Source organism: Lycorma delicatula, chromosome 1 (genome assembly GCF_047948215.1).
Source record: "Lycorma delicatula isolate Av1 chromosome 1, ASM4794821v1, whole genome shotgun sequence".
NCBI lineage: Eukaryota > Metazoa > Arthropoda > Insecta > Hemiptera > Fulgoridae > Lycorma > Lycorma delicatula.
In genome coordinates this window covers 259212184-259232035 of record NC_134455.1, presented here as the reverse complement: position 1 = coordinate 259232035, position 19852 = coordinate 259212184, and the positions used below count along the sequence as shown (strand labels likewise).

Genomic DNA, 19852 nt, shown 5'->3' with positions numbered 1-19852 from the left:
ATATTTTATTTATGTCCGGCTTTAAGTGTATAATTTTTATTATGATTTTCACTAAGTAAATAATTTAATATGATTAATTAAATTCAAAGCTTACACATTAAATCAATTTAAAAAATATCATAATTCCTATGATACAAACTGAAATAATATATTGTTAAGCACACAATTCTATTATGATGATGTTAATTACTTTCTGTTGCAAAACACATATAATCAGCTTGTACTATTTTTTTCTTTTTTTTTTTTTACTTATGGTTATTGCCTACAACCAATCCCAAATTTGTGAAAAAGAAAAATCATAAGCAATGCACATAGATTAAACAAAGCAATTTTTGTTTAATCTGACATGTAGAATAATAACATCAGGGCAATTAAAAATAAAAGTAATGGGCCAGTAGCTATTACAAAATCAGCTACAGTTATTAGAAGATATTATTTACTGTATTAAATATTTTTTATCAGCTTTATAAAACAATGTAAACCCAAAACTTTCAACATAATTAAGTTTAAATTAATAATACTATGGTAATATCAACATTAATAATAATCAATGACATGATTATTCTGTTATTGTGTAATATCATTCTATTTTAAATGTGCAGACATATGAATTAAACACAGTTCGGACATGCAAATCCAATCCATTGTGCAAATTTAGGACTACTCTGTGGCTCATCCAACCTAACATTAGTTAACTTTTAATTTAGGATTATTATTTGTAATATAATCTCAATTTATCTATTTCTAATTTCATAGGTTTCTTTTATATCAGCATTTTTTTTTAATTTTAATACAAATTCACAATATTATATCATCATCTACTTTTAGCTTCACATTCATAACTTTTTATCACGACAAGCCATTACATGTTGCTTTGGTCTATATAATTTAGTTTTTAATGTTTGTTTGATGCTACTGTAATAACTGTCAATTATTAATTTTTAACATCATCCCGAACAGTTTAGTCCATTTGTTCTTAGGTTGTTCTCTTCCTCTATTGTCTGACACTGGTATTCCAGAATTACTACTGGAAAATTAAATTTTGCACTGCTAATTCTATGAAGCACTTAGTTTCCCTAATGCTGTCTAAAAACACATTTACAGACCGTTCTTCTTACATCATTTATTTCCAGGTAATAGGTAGTCAATATAAATTTACGCTTGTTTTAACATTGAGTGGCCTAGATGATGACTTTTCACAATTTATCAGTTTGCCAATACTCTTTAAAAATTTTTTGTTAACTTGGCATAATTTTTATTTCAAAGAGTGAAACATTTATTTAGTGGCAGGTTCATTATCACTAGAAGTCAATCGGGATCTTTTACTACATCTCAGTTTCTGTGTTTTCTACAACTTGTTCTGTATAATTATTATTTACTACCAGTTCAAAATGTTTCATTGTGTTTTCATTAGCAACATTTACTATGTACACAATTTCTTTGTTGCATATTATTATTACGTTATTGTTCTGAACATTATGGTGTACAGAACATTCTCAATTCTAACAACGTACATCATATGTGCTGCTACTTAAATCATTTACAGTTATTCCACAGATCTCAACATCATTTTATGCAAATAAATAAGGTTAAGTGCTTTAATTAGGAATGATGAATCATTGCCAAACTCTGAAGAACTTAACCTCTCACTGTTCAAATGTGAACCTGAAGATCAAGTTGCCAACTTAACTATCGTTTTTGTTCTTGAACTAAACATCATTTTGTAAAATATAGTAACTTATTCAATCAGTTGGAATTACCTAAAACCAAATGCTCAATCATTATTAACAATCTGGCTTTGAAGGTTGTATAGCCTTACTACTCAAGTGAAGCATAGAAATACTAGTTTACACAATTTATTATTTATTACTTATTTTTTTCAACTTACTTTCACTCACAAAAATATTCAAAACCATTAAATGTTTACTATCATAATTAATTAGCTCTGCTTCATCACTAAATAAAGACCACTGTTGTGACGTCGATGGGACACCCTTGGTTAACAGCGTTACAGTAGATTTTACAGCGAGGGTGAACTGTATGTGTTCATAGGTGATGAATGAAGACAACAACTTGTTGATTACTGAAGGACTCTTTAATTGTACGCCGTCTTGCTGATTTAAAATAATTTTGTAGCATAACACTTGTAACTTATAACTTCACGTTAAAGATAGCAAACATAAACTAAATAAAACTTAAAGTAATGTTCATCCGAACAAGAATTAAGAGAGTCCATCCGGACGCAACCGCCTTGGGTCAGGTATGAGTGTAGACTGGTTAGAAGACTCTACGTACAGTGCTCGAGGGAGCAGCTTGTGATGTAGAGTGGTGTGATGGTCTGGCGACAATAGTTTGCTGTGGGCACCCTAGCCACTGCTAGGTTTCTGCACCAGACAGCAAGAGGGGGTGAAAATGTAACACACCGCCCACCAAATTATAATTTTTATAAAAATTACAATGAAATGATTTTAAAAGAAAAGAAATCATGATTGGATTTAGAATGATTCATATCATCCCAATCATCTAAATTTGAAATAATAATCTTATTAATGGCTGTTTTCATGATGGTGTTATTTGTTTTTACGTCTACTAGACTAGTGAGTACATCCTTGCCTGGATGCATTTGTACTATTACTCCTAATCTTCACATGAGTAAAGGAAGGTTATTTTCCTTAATTATAACCAGATTACCAACACAAATGTTGGTATTTGAAACCTTGCACTTACGTCTCTGTTGTAGAGAATGTAAGCAGTCGTTAGACCATGCCTTCCAAAAATCTCTTAGTAATTTTAGTGTAAGCTGCCATCTAGCGAGCTTATTTACATTAATGCCTGAAAAATCAGGGTCAGGTAAGGAAGTTAGAGGAGCAAAAATTTTAAAATGTCCAGGAGTGAGTGGAGCGGGATCAGAGGTGTCAGATGTAGGTAAATATAATGGTCTTGAATTTAAACATGCCTCTACTTGGATATACAAGATAGATAATTCTTTGTAGTTGAGAACAGAATTTCCCATGACTCTTCACAGGTGAAACTTCACGCTCTTTACAGCGGCTTCCCATAAACCACCCCAACTAGGAGAGTATGGAGGAATGAAGGACCATTTTATGTTGTTAGTTGTTAGAAGTGCAGAAAGGTTTAATATTGAAATTAGCAGTATCAGTTTTAAGAAAATCATACATTTCTTGAATATAGCAATTTGCACTGCAAAAAATATAAGAGGGCAATCCTCGGCGTCCTACAAATCTTTGTAGGGCAGCGATAAAGCTTTCTGTTGATAAATCAGTCACGAGTTCAAGGTATACTGTCTTTGTGCTGAGACATACGAACAATGCGATGTAAGCCTTAGCAGTCAAAGGATTGGTAGATCGAGAACGCCACCCACCATGACGGAAGTATTGGGCCAGCATAATCAACACCAGTTGACTAGAATGGTCTGGATATTGTGACTCTCTTTTGGCAGTTGACCAAGTAACTGACTCTAATGTTGAGCTCTACAGTGAAAACAAGTTAAACATTTATGTATGACGGAGCGAATTATGATTTTGGAATTGACGATCCACTATTTTTGTCTGAGTGAAGAGTGAATTAACTGTAATCCTCCATGGGATAATCTTAAATGCTCATGATAAATATTCAATCGAATTAGATGACTATGAGGACTTAAAATAATAGGATGCTTAACATTTAGAGACAATTTTGAAAAATTTAACAACCTCCAATGTGAATAATACCATTTTGATCTAAAAATGGGTCGAGAGAAATTAATTTGCTTTTCCTGGATACAGCAGAATTTTTTCTTAAATCGTTTAATTCCTTTGTAAAATATATTTCTTGAGTTTGGCGAACAAAAATTTCTAACATGGAACTGGTTTCTTGTTGAGAAAGATCTACCAACATACAACTGTTTTTATTTTTCAAATTGTGAATGAAGCTACACAAATATGAAAATATGTTTAGTGTCCATGTGAATGAAGAAAATGGTTTTGAAAGTTCTACAGCTTCTGTAGCTTGAACAACAGCTAAGAACACATTAGTTTTGCTAGACTTCTCTTTCTTGAGCGAATCTGGCAGAATCATAAAAATATCAGATTGATTGGATGGCCAGACGTTCTCCTTTTCCTTCAGAAAAAATGGACCATTCTACCAGAGTTGTGATGAGGTTAATGCATCCAGCATGCGACCACGTAACAGGATATCTGCGGGGTTATCCCTTGAAGGAATGTGTTTCCATAAGCATTCCTTAGTTAGCTCTATAATTTCATAAAGTCTATTTGCGACGAATACCTTCCATCGATTAGAAAGCAATAATAACCAGTAAAGTACGACTTGAGAATCTGACCAAAGGTGAATTGAATGAAACCATATACCTAAAATACACTTAACTTTATTGAATAGACGAGATAATAGAAGAGTCGCATTCAGCTCTAACCTAGGAATAGAGATTTGCTTGACTGGAGAAACTCTAGATTTTGAACACAGTAAGTGGGTTTCAATGTGTTCATTGCTATCAACAGATCTGATAAAAAGACATGCACCATATGCGCTGCTACTTGCATCACAAAATCTGTGTAACTGATGACTCTTACTAAAACTAATTTTAACTAATCTAGGAATTTTAAAATTACTCGAAGATTTGAGTTGAGAGTACAGACTCCATTTTTCTGCTAACGGAGCGGGAAGAACTTCATCCCAGTGAAGGTTGGTGCACCATAACTCTTGTATGAGCACTTTAAACGAAACAACTATAGGAGCAAGTAGTCCTAAAGGATCGAACAATGAAGAAATGCTTGACAAAACAGAACGCTTGCTGTAAGAAGAATTCTTATCCCTTGGTTCGAATTGATAAATGAAATAATCGCCTTGAGGATTCCAAAATAATCAAAATATCTTGATATTTTCATCTTTATCTAATTTAATGAACGAATCAGAATTGTCAAACATATCTGAACGTTGGAATGGCATTTATGTAGTGAAAGCCCATATTTGCTAAGCAATAACGAAACATCATTGTATAATTGTTTCAACTGATTGATGCTGTCATAACCAGTGAGTAGATCACACACATAAAAATCTTGCTCAATTACTTGGGAAGCTTGAGGAAAAGAGGCTTTATTTTGATTGGAAATTTCAATCAAACATCTTGTTACTAGAAAACTTGAAGGTGCAAAACCATAAGTAACTGTCTAAGTTATACGGAATGATTAATGAGTTGGTATCATCATACCAGAGAATTCTTTGTAATGAAAAATCTTGAGGATTAATGCAAATTTGTCTGTACATTTTAGGAATATCTCCTGATGTGAGTTCTAAAACGAATTATAATTAAAAATAAATCTTGTTGTACTACTGGACCTGTAGCAAGAATTGAACTGAGTGATTGGCCATTTGAAGTTTTCTTCCTACCATCAAATACTACTCTTGTTTTGGTAGTGGTGGAAGATTCACGAAATACTGCGTGTTGAGGCAAACATAACAACCACTTTACAAGTAAAACACTAGACACTGTCATGCACTGTTGGCACATAGTCATCATGAGATCTGAAATCATAGAGTAAAAATACAAAAGAGGTTGTCAGTTAGAAATGCTGTGGAAAAGTAAACAAGTTGATTGGTCTCTTTTTCCAGCATCCATCTTGCAAACAAGTCGATTTGTCTGCTATTTCATGTGCAAGTATTTCTCAAATATCACAACAATTTTCTCTCTCTCATTCTGTATGCGTGCGCGTGTATGTGTAAAGAAATATGTTTCTTTAAAATTTAACTTACATTTTTATTAATAAATTACATTTTTATTAATTATTAGTAATCATTATGCAAACTGAAACTAAGTACAACACAAAAGTGTAAATATTCCCATTTAAACTCTAATTACAAACTTCAGAGAGTATATTTTACATTAAAAAGTCTCTGATACTGCTTCTGTGACTATTTATGGACCTGAACATAAAAATAGTAATCACTTCAAAAATAAATCTAAAAATTTAGGGATAACAATACACTGGCTATGTGGCTATGACATTACACACAGTAAATAAAGTTGTAAAGAATTTTGTTGTATTATTTCAGAAAAGGTTTTTTTATATTAATTCAAAAGTGATTAAGTACAGGAATATTTAAAATGACTGTATTTAATGAGATAATTTAAAGTTGCTGAAAGCAATTGTCTGTAATAATCTTTCATGTAGTTCTAAGAATTTAAATTTCTTGTTATTTTATATGTTACCATTTACACCAATGTTTAAATCTTTGTCTTGTAAATGATTTTTATTACACATTATTAATAACATTTTAGACATTCAAAATGAGTTAAAACAGAAATGTACAAACCCACTTCTGCATACTGAATAACATTTTCTTCTTTGTCATATCATCAGCATGATCTACAATCTTCATCTGACGGCAGAATATTTCAACAGTATTTCCAATAAATAATTCATTTAAAGATATACCTTCACATCGTGTTCTCTTCAAAAAAACTCTACGATTTTTTACATCATACTAAAAAAAAACAAAATAGATTAATTTATGTAATAATTGCATCAAAAATTAACATCAGTCACGTAGAATATAAGAGTATTTACACTTTTCTGTTATTTATATATATATATATATATATATTGTGGAACATTACCTTTTGATAATACTCAAAAATATCACAAAATTTGTTTGAGAAGTTTAATACTAGACTGTTTTACACTTTAATGTAGAAGACCCCTTGGAACTATTTTTTTTAAATATTTTATTTTACACTGTGAAGGAAACAAAATTTGGACCAACTTTCTCCTAATTTTAGGGCCATAACATCAACATGCTGTAACAATTTTCTCCATAAATTTATTCTGTAAAATTGTTTAAGAGAAGTGTAATTTTGTTCAAAATAATATTGTTCAAATTTCATCACCTAAAAGCATAATTTGGCTGAACTACTATAATATTCACTACTATATAATTATTAAAAAATTGAAATTATTACCTATCAGAATTTTTAAAACATAATTTAAAATGTAAGGAATATTAGATAAATATAAACTGAACTACAGCATTACTGTAAACTCTTGAGTAAGGAATTTTTCTTTGCTTAAAAAAATAGAAAACTAAAAATTTTAATAACCTACTGTTTAATTTAAATTACCAAATTCACTTCCTGAAGTTCTAAAATTCAGCTAATAACAGATTTAAATAAGCACTTAGACACACACACATACACACATGCACGCACGCAGACTGATAGTTTATGTAAAACATATATATAAGTTGAGTTGATGTAAAAACTCATATTAAAATAAAAGATAATATCTAACACTTCCAGATTATTTACTTCCATACAGTAAAGTTGAGTTGATGTAAAAACTCATATTAAAATAAAAGATAATATTTAACACTTCCAGATTATTTACTTCCACACAGTAAAGTTGAGTTGATGTAAAAACTCAAAAAATAAAATTTATATATATATATATAAAATGTGTGTGTGTGTGTGTATGTGTGCGCACATGCGAGCGTGTGCATGTGATTTAATAGATTAATAGCATTTTTTTAAATAAAAATATTACTTGCAGGTAATCAGGGCTTATCATATGCAACACCCATACAGCCCATATTAGAAATATGGCAATCTTTTTTATTGATATCTCATATGTTTTTTTCTTTCTTTAAATTGATAGTTGACATAAAATATCACAACCATCCTGTAAGGAAGTTTCCTAATTAATATTAATAAATTGCACCTAGTAATACGGATTTAAAAACTAATAATTTTTTGAAATAATTTTTCTGAAAACTGTCAAAGTGTTGCCACTCAATTTCTTTCAGATATATGAAACAACTAATACTATATGTTTAAAACATGTTTAAATATGTATTGAGAAATTAAAACTTTAAAATTCAGAATTTTACATTATAAACACTTTAAGTAATAAACACATAATAATCATAACATGGTTATATGCCTTCAGGCAGATCCCTTGCACTATATATTTGTCTCCATTCTCCTCTGCTGCCAGCTAAATGTTTGAGCTTCTGATAGCTTCCATTTCATTTAAACCATCTATAATGAAATTTTATTTATAAAAGAAAAAAATGTAGTATCTACTACTAATTGTTTGTGTAAACTACTAAAGAGATTTTTATGATAAACATTTTGTTTATAAAATGATTGAAGAAGAATCAATGTGTTAGCACTTCTCATAATATTTTCACATAACATATGTATATAAAATTGAATGACTATGAATTGAAGAGGTAATTTCTTTGCATTATTTATGCAGCAGGTTGGTTAAAACTGTCCATATAGACTCAAAATAGAACAAAAACTCAATACACTCAAGTCTTTAGGAGATTGTGGTATCTTAACTCAGAATGGGAGCAGCATTACTAATCATCGGCTTTCTGTGGACCAGTTGAGATTTCAGTAAATACATTCGCTAAAATCTGTGGCAACTGTACGTATTAAACTTGGTAAAAATGAAATAATATAGTTAAATTTTGACATTAACAGTATATTACCTGCCATAAGCAAAAAGGTTGTAGGTGATCTGAGATGAGACACATGTCACACAATGAAATAATCTAAAAATTCTCAAAAATACCAAGCATAATTTTTTTATTAATTTAACTGTCATGAAATATAGCTCTTGAAATTCAAATTTTTTTCTTTTATGTCAAATCCAACAAATTTTTTTGTACATTTTCCAGAAACATGGTAATTCTTGGTTTATAATAACTCCAACACAATAGGGTATTATATTTTTTCTCATATGAAAGTTACAATTTCAAATAACTCAAATCATTAAATGCATTAGAACACACATATACAAGCAGAAACTAATATAAATGTATAAAATAAAATGCAAAACTTACCAACTCAAGAGTTTCATCAAACGGGAAGAAAAATAAATAAAATTTTTTTAAAAGTGATGCTTCTGTATCAAACCATTCAGTAAGAAAAGCATATCTATCTATTGTACTAATTTCACTCTGAAAAATAAAAATAAACCTTAAAATTATTTTTTCAAGAGAATTAGATATTCATATTACAGCAATCTAGAATGACTGGAAAAAATACAATATTCATAATGTGGAAAATCATTATTTTAATCTACTATAGTTTGGTAGATAATAAAAAATAAATAAGTGTTTAAAGCGTTTAAACGCATATATAATAATAATTTTTAAAAAAGACAATATATTAAATGAACAAACAAAATTCAAATTTAAATCACTTTACAAACAAATCCTACCTACACATTATAAATGCAGCTGATGTGACAAAAAAAAACAGCAAGACTAATCAATGAAATTGTCTGATCAGAGAAACTGAAAACTTTTTTTTAAAAGGGTAGTTTAAAATAAATTTGCTTTGGTTTGCCCATAAAAACGAACAGCTTTATACATACTTTAATTCCCTTTCTAAAGGTACTAGAGAATTTAGGAAATGCTTTGTAGCACTGAGATTTGGTGAAGTGAAAATCCTTATATTCGCCTCCCCAGGTAGAGAGAGGACAATGGCTAAATATATTAAAAACACCTAGTATATACAAGCCGATAATGAATGAAGGGACTATACTCATTGCACAAGGAATTCCCCCCATTATAAGTGCCTAGGGCTTACTCAGAGGTTGGATGAGCAGTGTGGATCAAGGTACTCTATTGCTCTGGAAGTGGGAAACTGCCACTAGAATCAAACTTCTTCAGGAAGTCAACAGTATTAGAACCAGAAAAAACTATATTAAAGCTCTAAAAGATAATTCCTTGCATTAACTATGATGCTGGGCTTCTATTAAATGTTACAGAGTTAAAATAGCTTCGCATTCATATCTCCCAGACAAGCAATAAAAGTTAATGGACCAACTGCACACAGGAACTTGGAATCAAGACTTTGTTATAGAGTGGAAAGTTAGAAAATCTCAATAGGGAAATGAAGACAAATAAAATGGATGTATTAGGTCTGAGTGAAGTATGCTATGTTGGGGAGGGTGAAATGAGAGTGGTGAAGTTACCATATTCTACTCTGGAAGAAAGAAAGGAAAAACTGAATAGAAATAATTATGAGGAAGGAAGTAGTAAAACAGGTGTAGAAAGTACGTTAAATTAATGATAGATTAATATCATAAAAGACTGAAATATTAGTAAAACATTCTGTTAAAATACAAGTATGTATGCTAACATTAAATTATGAAAAAAGATTGAAGAGATGTAGAGAGTACTGAAGATGTAATAAAATCAGAAAAAGAAATGCTGTAAGATACTGATGGAAGACTGTAATGCTGTGGTTAGAGAAGATGAAGAGAGAAGTGCAGTAGAAGAATTTGAATTATGAGTAAGGAATGGAAGAGGAACAAAGTAGAATTTTGTCAAAAGAAAATAAATTATTTATAACCAACACTTCATTCAAAAACCATAAAAGTGAGGAGATATACATTGATATCCCCCTGGGAATAAAGCACTGTATCATATAGTTCTTATCTTAGTAGATAAAAGGTATAGAATGAATGCTGTTAAAGTTAATGGATTACCAGGTACTGATATCAGTAGTGATTATGTGCAAGTTATGATTGATATCGGAATAGCTTTAAAGAAAGTAGAGAAAGCCAAAATAGTTAAGAAATGGAACTTAGATGAAGAAACTGAACAAGGAAACAAGAAAAAAACTAGCTAAAGCAATTAAGGAAAGTGAGAATGAGAACTGGATGAGAATAATAATCCCACAGAAAAGACAGCAGAGGAAGAAGTAGGCTACTATGAGGGAAACAGAGCCAAGAAACCATGGGTAACAACAGAAATACTAAAGAAAATGAAAGAAAGAAGGCAGTGTATGAATAAGGCAGGAGATAGGGAAAGAGCTATGCATTACAAATTAAACATGAATTAAAGAAACACAAAGGAATCAAAAAGCTAGGGAAAGGTGGTTGAAGGAAGAATGCAATAACACTGAGTTCTAGAAAATAAAGGCTAACGCAATATAATGTACAGAAAACTTAAGAGCATTAAATGGGAAGAACATAAAGGGAATGGTAAAATGAAAGAAACTTAATATAAGGATGGTAAAATGGTATATGAGGAGAAAGCAGTAAGAAAAAGATGGAAGGAATGCAAAATAATAAGAGAGAAAACTGAAGAACTAATCACAGAAAAGGAACGGGAGGTAGCTGAAGAGGAAAAAGGGCCATCGATATTAAGAAGTGGAATACAGTAAGCAATTAAACAATAGAACGATAAAAAAATCAACTGGAGATGATAAACATCCCATAGAATTTTATAAAAGCTTAAAGGAGGAAGGAATGAGATAAATAATTGACTTATGTAAAAGGATATATACAGTACAGGGAGAATGGCCTGAATTCTTTGTGAAAATAGTAATGATGCTGATTCTAAGGAAAACCGGTACAAGAAAATGCACAAATGCAGAACAATAAGTTTAACAAAACTGGATTTTATAAGGCACTAAGGAACTGTATTTTGTAAGGGTGTTCATAAAAAAAATTTCAACTCTCAACATTTTGAAAGGTAAAAATTTAACGTCTTACCGTAGTACCTAAACTTTGGATAAATGTTCTTACTGCTTTTAGTATAGACTAATGCTTTTACTGAAATCATAAAAACTGTAAACAGAATTTTTGGCCACAAATTTTATTTAAAATATTTTGTAAGAAATAACTGTTAATAAAACTTTTTCTTAAAATCATGATAATCTACTCTTTCCAATATTATGTTTTTTAAGAAATTTTAAAATCAACTTTGCAAAATTTTTTCAAATTAAAATATATATAATATATAATTGAACTATAATGTCTCAACTCGAAGGATGAATATTTCTTAAGAGAGCAACTACAATGAATTTCTTAAGACAACTGGGACTACACTTGGTGAGTGGAGTCAAATTTATAAGAGGGGCAATGATACCACCTATGATTTTATTTAAAGTAGTGGCAGGAATTTAATCAATACCAGCTGAACAATTACTTTTTATATCAAAAAATAAATTTTAACTCCTTACGAATTTGATCAGAAATACTGATTCTTCAACAAAACTATTCAACTGGAATGACCAACACATTTGAAATGGACCAACAACAATGCTGTTTTAAATACTAGAAAAGAAATTATTAAACTACACTATATCAAGTATAGATGTAACAGAAGTTTTTGTGTATTTTTGATGAGACTGTCTGAACAGAATTTTTAATTCTACTAAAATTACTTTCTAATTCATCAATTTCTAAGTTTTAATTATAAAAAAATTCACTTTCATTCCAAGTCAGTAGTTATTAAAATAAAGATACTATAATGAACACAAGATAAACCTCTAACCAAACAGCAAATCACAAGTTGGAACCAGCCAGAAGACACCAATGCTGCCACTTAAACATCACTGAAGGCCAAATTTCTCATTTCATAAAATTAAATTGCAATTCTGATAACAACATAACATACAGCCTTTACTTTTGTTTATAGATGAGAAATTTTGCAAATATAGTAATCTTTTGGATTTAATGCATTGGGTAATAATATCACTATAAGTAAAAATATTTAAAAAAATAATCCTGCAAACATTAGACTGAAGAAATAAAATAGCTGATTTTAGACCTGAGATAATAAAACAATAAGGAAGCAAGTAAATCGCCTTAAAAGAAGTATTTGTCTAGTTCCCATTCAAACATGAAATAATAACAAAAGCATTTTAGATATTGAAAAAGAAAATCATTTAACCAAAACTTAAGCTCATAACTACATCACCATCTTCATACAACCAACCTTTAAAAAATTAAAACTGGAAAAAATATGCCATATAAAATTACTTGCATTCAGAATAATTGTTAGGGTAAGGCAATGCAAAACCAAACGCGATTAACTACCTGCAGTAATACAATTCCAGTTTGGGTAGTTCATAATATACTGGGTGAGCTGAAGGCAAGAAATATGCATAACGCACACTACTTTACCTTCACGTATTCAAATTCAATAACATTGCAACTAACAATTTGATAGAATCGTCCACTTTACGTTTTAGCATATCAGCAAAAAATAACAAAATAAGTGGCTTACCATTGTAATTAAACAGAATAAGACAATATTAATCAAAATACACTCCTCTACAAAGCAACTGAAGAAATTCTATAGAATATTACAAAAGCTACGCGAGTCTTACAACAGTTAATAGGTTATGTTGTATTGTTCCCTTGGTGATAAAATCTGAACCACTCGGATCCCGCCAACCGTAATGCATGTAATTAAGTTTTCTAGCTATTGTGTCAACAGTATTTTTTATCCCAAATCTATATTTTTAATAACTAAAAAGGCATATCTCAAAAATATGCACTTTCGTATTAAAAAAAATTAAAACATGTTTCATACATATTTAAACTAAAACTTTTAAAATAAAACAATAAAATAAAATTAGTTAATAATAAATTACAATTAGTGCTTACTGTATAACATTTTAAATTGGCAGCTATGATTATTTTGAAATCATTAACAAATGCAGTGAATAAAAATCATTTTTTACATTTGCTTTGCGTATATATGCATTATCGGAAAGAAAAGAAAATTTTTGTATTTAGTAAAACTTTAAGTTAATCTGTAATAATGTTTTTATATATGTAATCCTTCATCTTTATTTATAAGATAGTTTCTTGTTTTCCCTTTCATTCTTTTGTACATTAGTTTAATACTGAGTAGAAATAATGATATAAGATTTATTTATACTAAACAAGAAGTGAAATTGAAATCAAATTTAATATGGAGCAGAAAACATTTTAACATAGAAGGGCATGAATGAAATATGTACATTGCCTGTTTTTCACTCATCTCTCACTAAATATAACAATTTGGATAAATTTTGGCATAATGATTTTTTTATGAAAGACATTGATACCATTTAATTCTGGTCACAATTTGGTTTTCATTTTTTACCTACCTAGCTGGGCAGTTACACTGTTTCACGTAGTTTAATGTTTCTTAGGTAGCTAAAATACATTCCGATGGTGTTTGATATTATTCAGATCTTCATAAATACAGTGAGGGCCAAAAACATTTATTTTTTGTACTTCTGGACTCAGTCACATTCTTAAATTAATTAGATGATTCCATTAAATTAGTGTGCCAGTTTAGTAATATGTTTGAACAGTTTCATTCAGAGGTAATTTTTTGCTTAAGTTATCATTTTGCTTGGTGTCTTCAGCCTGGATTAACAGATTTTTATGAAGTTTTGTAAGGTAAGTTCTGAACATGCATCACTGGATTCGCTGATGCTATTTAATTTGTAGTTAAAATTGTTCAAGGCAATACAAAGCCTACATATTAAACCAGTAGATAGTTTGTAGTCCTATAAAAAAAAAATCTGCTGCTTATGTCACCACCAACATTGATTAATATTCTTTGTAATAAAATCAGTAAGCAATAGGATTCCATAGTCAAGAATATATAAAAAAATTAGTCAAAAGTGTCCCAAATGAATCCTAAAGATTATTAAATCTAAGGGCTTATTAATAATTTTCCTTCCTAGAAATAATAAAGTTCTACTGAGGACAAAGCCCTCAACAAAACACCTTTGTTGCCAGCTTTTTGTTATTTTGATTCTGTAATTATTAATATCTTCTCTTGTTAAAACTGTAGTTTATAACAAAATGCAGTTTAGTTATAAAGCAAACATTTGATGGGCGCAGATTGTTTTAACATTTACCAACAATACCCATAAGCAAATGATTTTAAATGTAAAAGAGTAGTGCATTACATAAACCATAAACCAAGGTTCTAATTATTGAACCTTTAATTTGATTATTAAACTTTTTTTCAATTATTGAATCTAAAAAAAAAAATTATGATTTAAATCTACTCCCAAATATTTATATTCATTTTCAGTAATTCTTACTATGACTGGTGTAACTTTTACTTTTCTGTCTAGTACTATAGCTGTAGAAGAGAAAGTATTGTAATCAGTCTAATTTGGGTATACGTGGTTTTCACCAGATCTTGATGATGTGACACTTAAGAAACCAAAAAAACCAGGTAGAAATTTTCTGGAAGTTCATATGTATATTCAGTGTCTCACACCTTATATTTCCAGAACTACTGGACTGATTTTGACCAAACTTGGTGAGATTCTGTATATGGGGACATTAATGCCATTAAATTTTCAACTTAAAAGGTCAAAGGGATGTGGCTGTAGAGCAAGATAACCCCCTTTAGAGTCGTAAGATTTTACCTAATTAAGGTCTTATTTTTCTTAGGAACATTTGTTTACAATTAAAAAATAATTATATTTGTAAAAAGATTTTTTGAAAATCACACCCCCATCCCAAAAACTGCTCTAAATTAGTGGCTAAGTGTGTATACTGCATCAATAGGTACCTGCTGTCATCACAAAGAGTGCTAGTGTAGCACTGACTATAGCTGTTGTAGAAAAAATATTATATTTAAATAAAATGATAAATATTTTAATTAAAGTTGTATGTGTAAGCTGTGCATTAGAAAAAAGCCACATGACGGAAAAGTCCTACAATTGTGTTGTCAGCCTTTTTCCTTGTATTATTTGGGTATAAATTTTAATCATATATCTGAGATTTATTCAAACCCAGTTATATAAAATCACATAATATTAGCAAAACACGCATTCACTGAATTATCAGTTACATATTAACTTTATTTTACAAATATATACTAAGATAAGCAACAGCTATATCATAATAATTATAACCATATTATATCATTATTTTAAATTATTATTATAAGTTTATATCATTATCATATCATAATTACTTAATAATTAAGATTTGTAAAACTGTTAACTAAAGAAAACATATTTCTTGTAAATTATAAGTTATTAAGAAACTTATAAGGTTTGAGATTACATTAATTTACAAATAACAATGAAGAAAAACAATTAAAAAGATACTTTAGAACACACTTTTGATACTTATAGAAGTAAATACCATTACATACTTTTAGAAACATCAATTAAGTCTGTATATAAAAGTAAATTTTTTTTGAGATAAGGCCATAAAATCTTTTTAACCTTTTTTTAAAATAATTTAAAGATAGCAAAAAAGTGAACAAACAAATATGTGATCTGAACAGGAAAAGTGAATATCAATATCAAAACTAAAGATGAAATTGCTAAAAAGAAAAATGTTGAGTGCAGACACAATACCTATGTCAAGGATCTACTTAGTTGGAATTGCCTTTGATATCAAATTTTGTAACTGTTTTGTTTTGTTTTAATAGATCTTGATCTATTACTTACTGGTAATAGATCAAGGTCAGTCTTATATCAAGGTCTATCTTCAAGTAGAGATATGGTTTTAGCGAATCTGAAGAGAATCCAGAATTGTCATGCAGTAGAATTGCTTTCACGAAGATATTTTGCAGCCACCATACCATATGAAACATTACTCATAATCTGTTTATGTATATGTATTACCTTCAGCATCTGCAAGCCCTATTAACACATTCAACACTGCCAAAAATTTACTGTATGATTTTTTTACCTTATTTATATTTTTCAATTAGTAAACACTTAAAGTGAAATAAAAAACCTTTTTATTGTATTTAATTTTTTTTTTGTATTTTTTAATAATGAACTAGCATTAATAATTGTGCATAGTCAATGGCGTTTATAATCTTAGCCATTGCCTGGTAGATGATTATCATAATCCAAATTAAGTGCAATATATTTATATGTGAGTCAAGAGTTAGAAATAATTCACAAAAGACAGCTGCAGTAAATAATATTTTCATATATTATGTTATTAAATTAAATGTGTATATCATACTGTTTAAAAAATCTTCATGTTTGTAATTTTGAACTCATATATACAACATATAAACTACTTAAATATACATATATTTACTTATTTATTTATGATCTTAACAAACTTGAAATAGTAATTTTAAAGTAATATATATTTTAATAAAATACAATAATAAAAAATATAACATTAATAATAAAAAGAGTAATACAAAAAATTAATTTCACGATGACAGATTAAAATAACAAAAATGAAATAAAAATATTAAAAAATAGGTAAATTAATACCCATACTAAGAAATCATTATCTTGGAATGTTAAAAAAAGACATTGCCAAACAGTGATCCTTCCAAAAGCTTTATATGCATCAGAAACATTTAAATATAACAGAATAGGGTTAGCTGAAAGATTGGATAAGATAGGAAAAAAAATTGCTGGAAAGATGTATGGCCCAAAACTTTGAAATAAGAAATAGATCAAATGAAGAAATATATTCCAGAATAGAATGGATTTCAGATACAATTAGAATAGGAAGTGATGCTTATGCTTTTGTAAGCATCATTTGCTTACAAACAAACAAATTTTATTTTTAACAAAACACATTTTTGAAAAAAAATGAATAAACTAAAAACAGTTCTACATGGGTGAAATAAATTAAAAAAGAAATTCCAAAATTAAACAATACAGATGAAATGATTTATAATAGAGATTCCTTTAGTAAACATATTCAAAATTATATAGGTTTTCCAGAAAAAATCAGAAGAGTTAGCAGAGAGTGGCCCAAGAATGTAAGTAACTGCAGTCAGAGAAAATGAAAGAATACTCGACCAAATATAAAACTGAAACATCCAAAAAGAAGAAACTAAATATATGGCTATTCTATGCAGATTAACATAGCCTCTTAAAGGCTTATTTGAAAAAAATAAAAATTTTTATGATAGTCTTCAAAGCACTAATCAAACATAAGGCTGGTATCCCAGAACAAACTGTACAGTGATACATGTCTTTGCAGATTTTTTTTACCTGCCCGTAACCTGCATTTTTGGGGGGCATATCTTCTGTCCTTCTTTACAAAGGGAAACTTTTGATATGAGTTGAAGAGCAACAATAATTTTTCTTTGGGAAGGAAATGCTATCAGACAATGAAGTACAGAATTCTATGATGTTGGTATTAGAGATGTAATTATGAATTACAAAATTTTTTAATGAATAATTTTGATCTGTTTTTAAAGACAAAATACCTACTCATCAAAATCAGATGGTATATATGAATATCCATTTTTTTTTTACCATTTAAATGCATCCTTTCAGTAGAATAATAGGCTGTCATCTGATCTAAATATCAGTGTCTTCCAAAAAATGATTATATTTTACCACAGACTCTGGTTCAACAGTTTCACATCCTCATTTATTAGTGACATTGATCATTTCATTCCCAAATTCAGAGCTGATCATAGTGACATCCTTTTTATCCTTCCACTTCAACCCACAAACAGCCTCATTTGAAAATAAGACTTTTACTTCATCTTTATTTAATTTTTTTAGAAATAGCATATGAAGGTTTCCCTTTTGGTTTGATCTTAAGGTATCTTAAAATACAGATTAGACCAGCATTATTGCAGTAGTTGTCTATGAAGAGCAAGCAACCATAACCCAGTAACCTCTTCATGAGTTTGCATGCTATATTATCTGTGCAGCCAGGACCACTAACTTCTTTATTGGAAATACCAGTATATAAAACACACGAGACCAAACCAAAAGGTTCTGAAAGAATATACATTTTTATTCTGTATTGATGTCGCTTACTTCTAATATAAATATAGAAAAATAGTCTATCTCTCCAAAGTACCATGTACTCATCAATGCATAAATTATTTATATGGATAATGTTTTGTCTATTACTTTTATGGGAAATATATGGTAATGATCATAATTTGCATAGACTGTCAGTTGGTATCAGTTGTATAAATCACAAAGGCGCAGCATTCGAACTGATTTCATACGAAAGAACATTCTTATATATGTTAAGAATTCCTCAGTTAGATTGCACATACAAAATACTCTCAAGAATAATACTGAATAAAATAAAGGATCAACTCAAAAATGAACTTGAGCAAATAATCCCTCTCAAATTAATAATGGATGTACACAAAATGAAATGAAGACAACTAGTAATATCATTCATAGATTTCCAAAACGCCTACGACAGCATTCACAGACCATCAATGCTGAAAATACTAAGAAATCTAGGATTACACCAGAAACTAGTAAAAATGATAGAACTAACGTTAACTGACACATACTCCAAAATAAAATTCAGAGAAGAAATAACAGAACCATTCCTAATCAAAACAAGTTTAAGATAAGGAGATAGACTATCCCCACTGTTCTTCAACTGTGCCCTAGAAAATGTAATGAGAGAGTGGTACAAAAAAGGCCTACCACATGTAACAGTTGAAGCAAGGAAACATGTAAACCATATCAAAGTAAACTGTCTAGATGACATTTCTAGCCAATAACATCGCAGAAGCTAGAATTCAAGTAACTTCATTGAAAGAACTAACAGGAAAAATAGGCCTAAGAATATCATATGAAAAGACTAGAATAATGGCCATAAATCCCCTGGTATTGAACCACGTAATCATAAACGGACATAAAGTTGAGCTAGTAAAACGGTTTAAATATTTGGGAGAAAATACCACAAATGAAAACACAAAGAAAATACCACAAAGAAAAAATAAACTGGAAAGAAAGATCACAAAAGCTCAATTATGTACAAAATACCACCAAAACAAAATATAATAAAAGATGCATCTCAATAAATAACAAACTCAGACATTACAAAACTGTAATCAGACCTATAATATCATGTGGAAGTGAAACACTCTTCAGACTAAAATCCAACATTTCCTACTCAGCAGAGATGCAAGGAATAGAAAGAAGAATTCTAAGAACATGCATAAATAAAAGATGACTTACTGATGGGGGAGAATGGAGAATCATATCAAACCAAGAGGTACATAAGGACTTAGAACCAGCTCTAGACTACTTTAGAAAGAAATGAATCTCCTTCTTTGGACACATAATAAGAACAGAACCAAATAGGCT

The 19852-nt window shown here is 29.5% G+C and overlaps 1 protein-coding gene across 1 annotated transcript in view; it reads right to left on the bottom strand.

Moving 5' to 3' along the window:
- The window catches only part of nmdyn-D7 (nucleoside diphosphate kinase homolog 7), a 57824-nt gene extending 44620 nt beyond the window's left edge, over positions 1–13204 (bottom strand). Inside the window, exons 1-3 of the mRNA XM_075354872.1 lie at positions 13045–13204; positions 8860–8976; positions 6332–6498 (exon numbers count right to left, since the gene is read on the bottom strand). Of these exons, the coding sequence (XP_075210987.1) occupies positions 6332–6498; positions 8860–8976; positions 13045–13047 (287 nt within the window). The 5' untranslated portion in view covers positions 13048–13204. The remainder of the gene's footprint in view (positions 1–6331; positions 6499–8859; positions 8977–13044) is intronic.
- Between the last annotated feature and the right edge of the window lie 6648 nt (positions 13205–19852).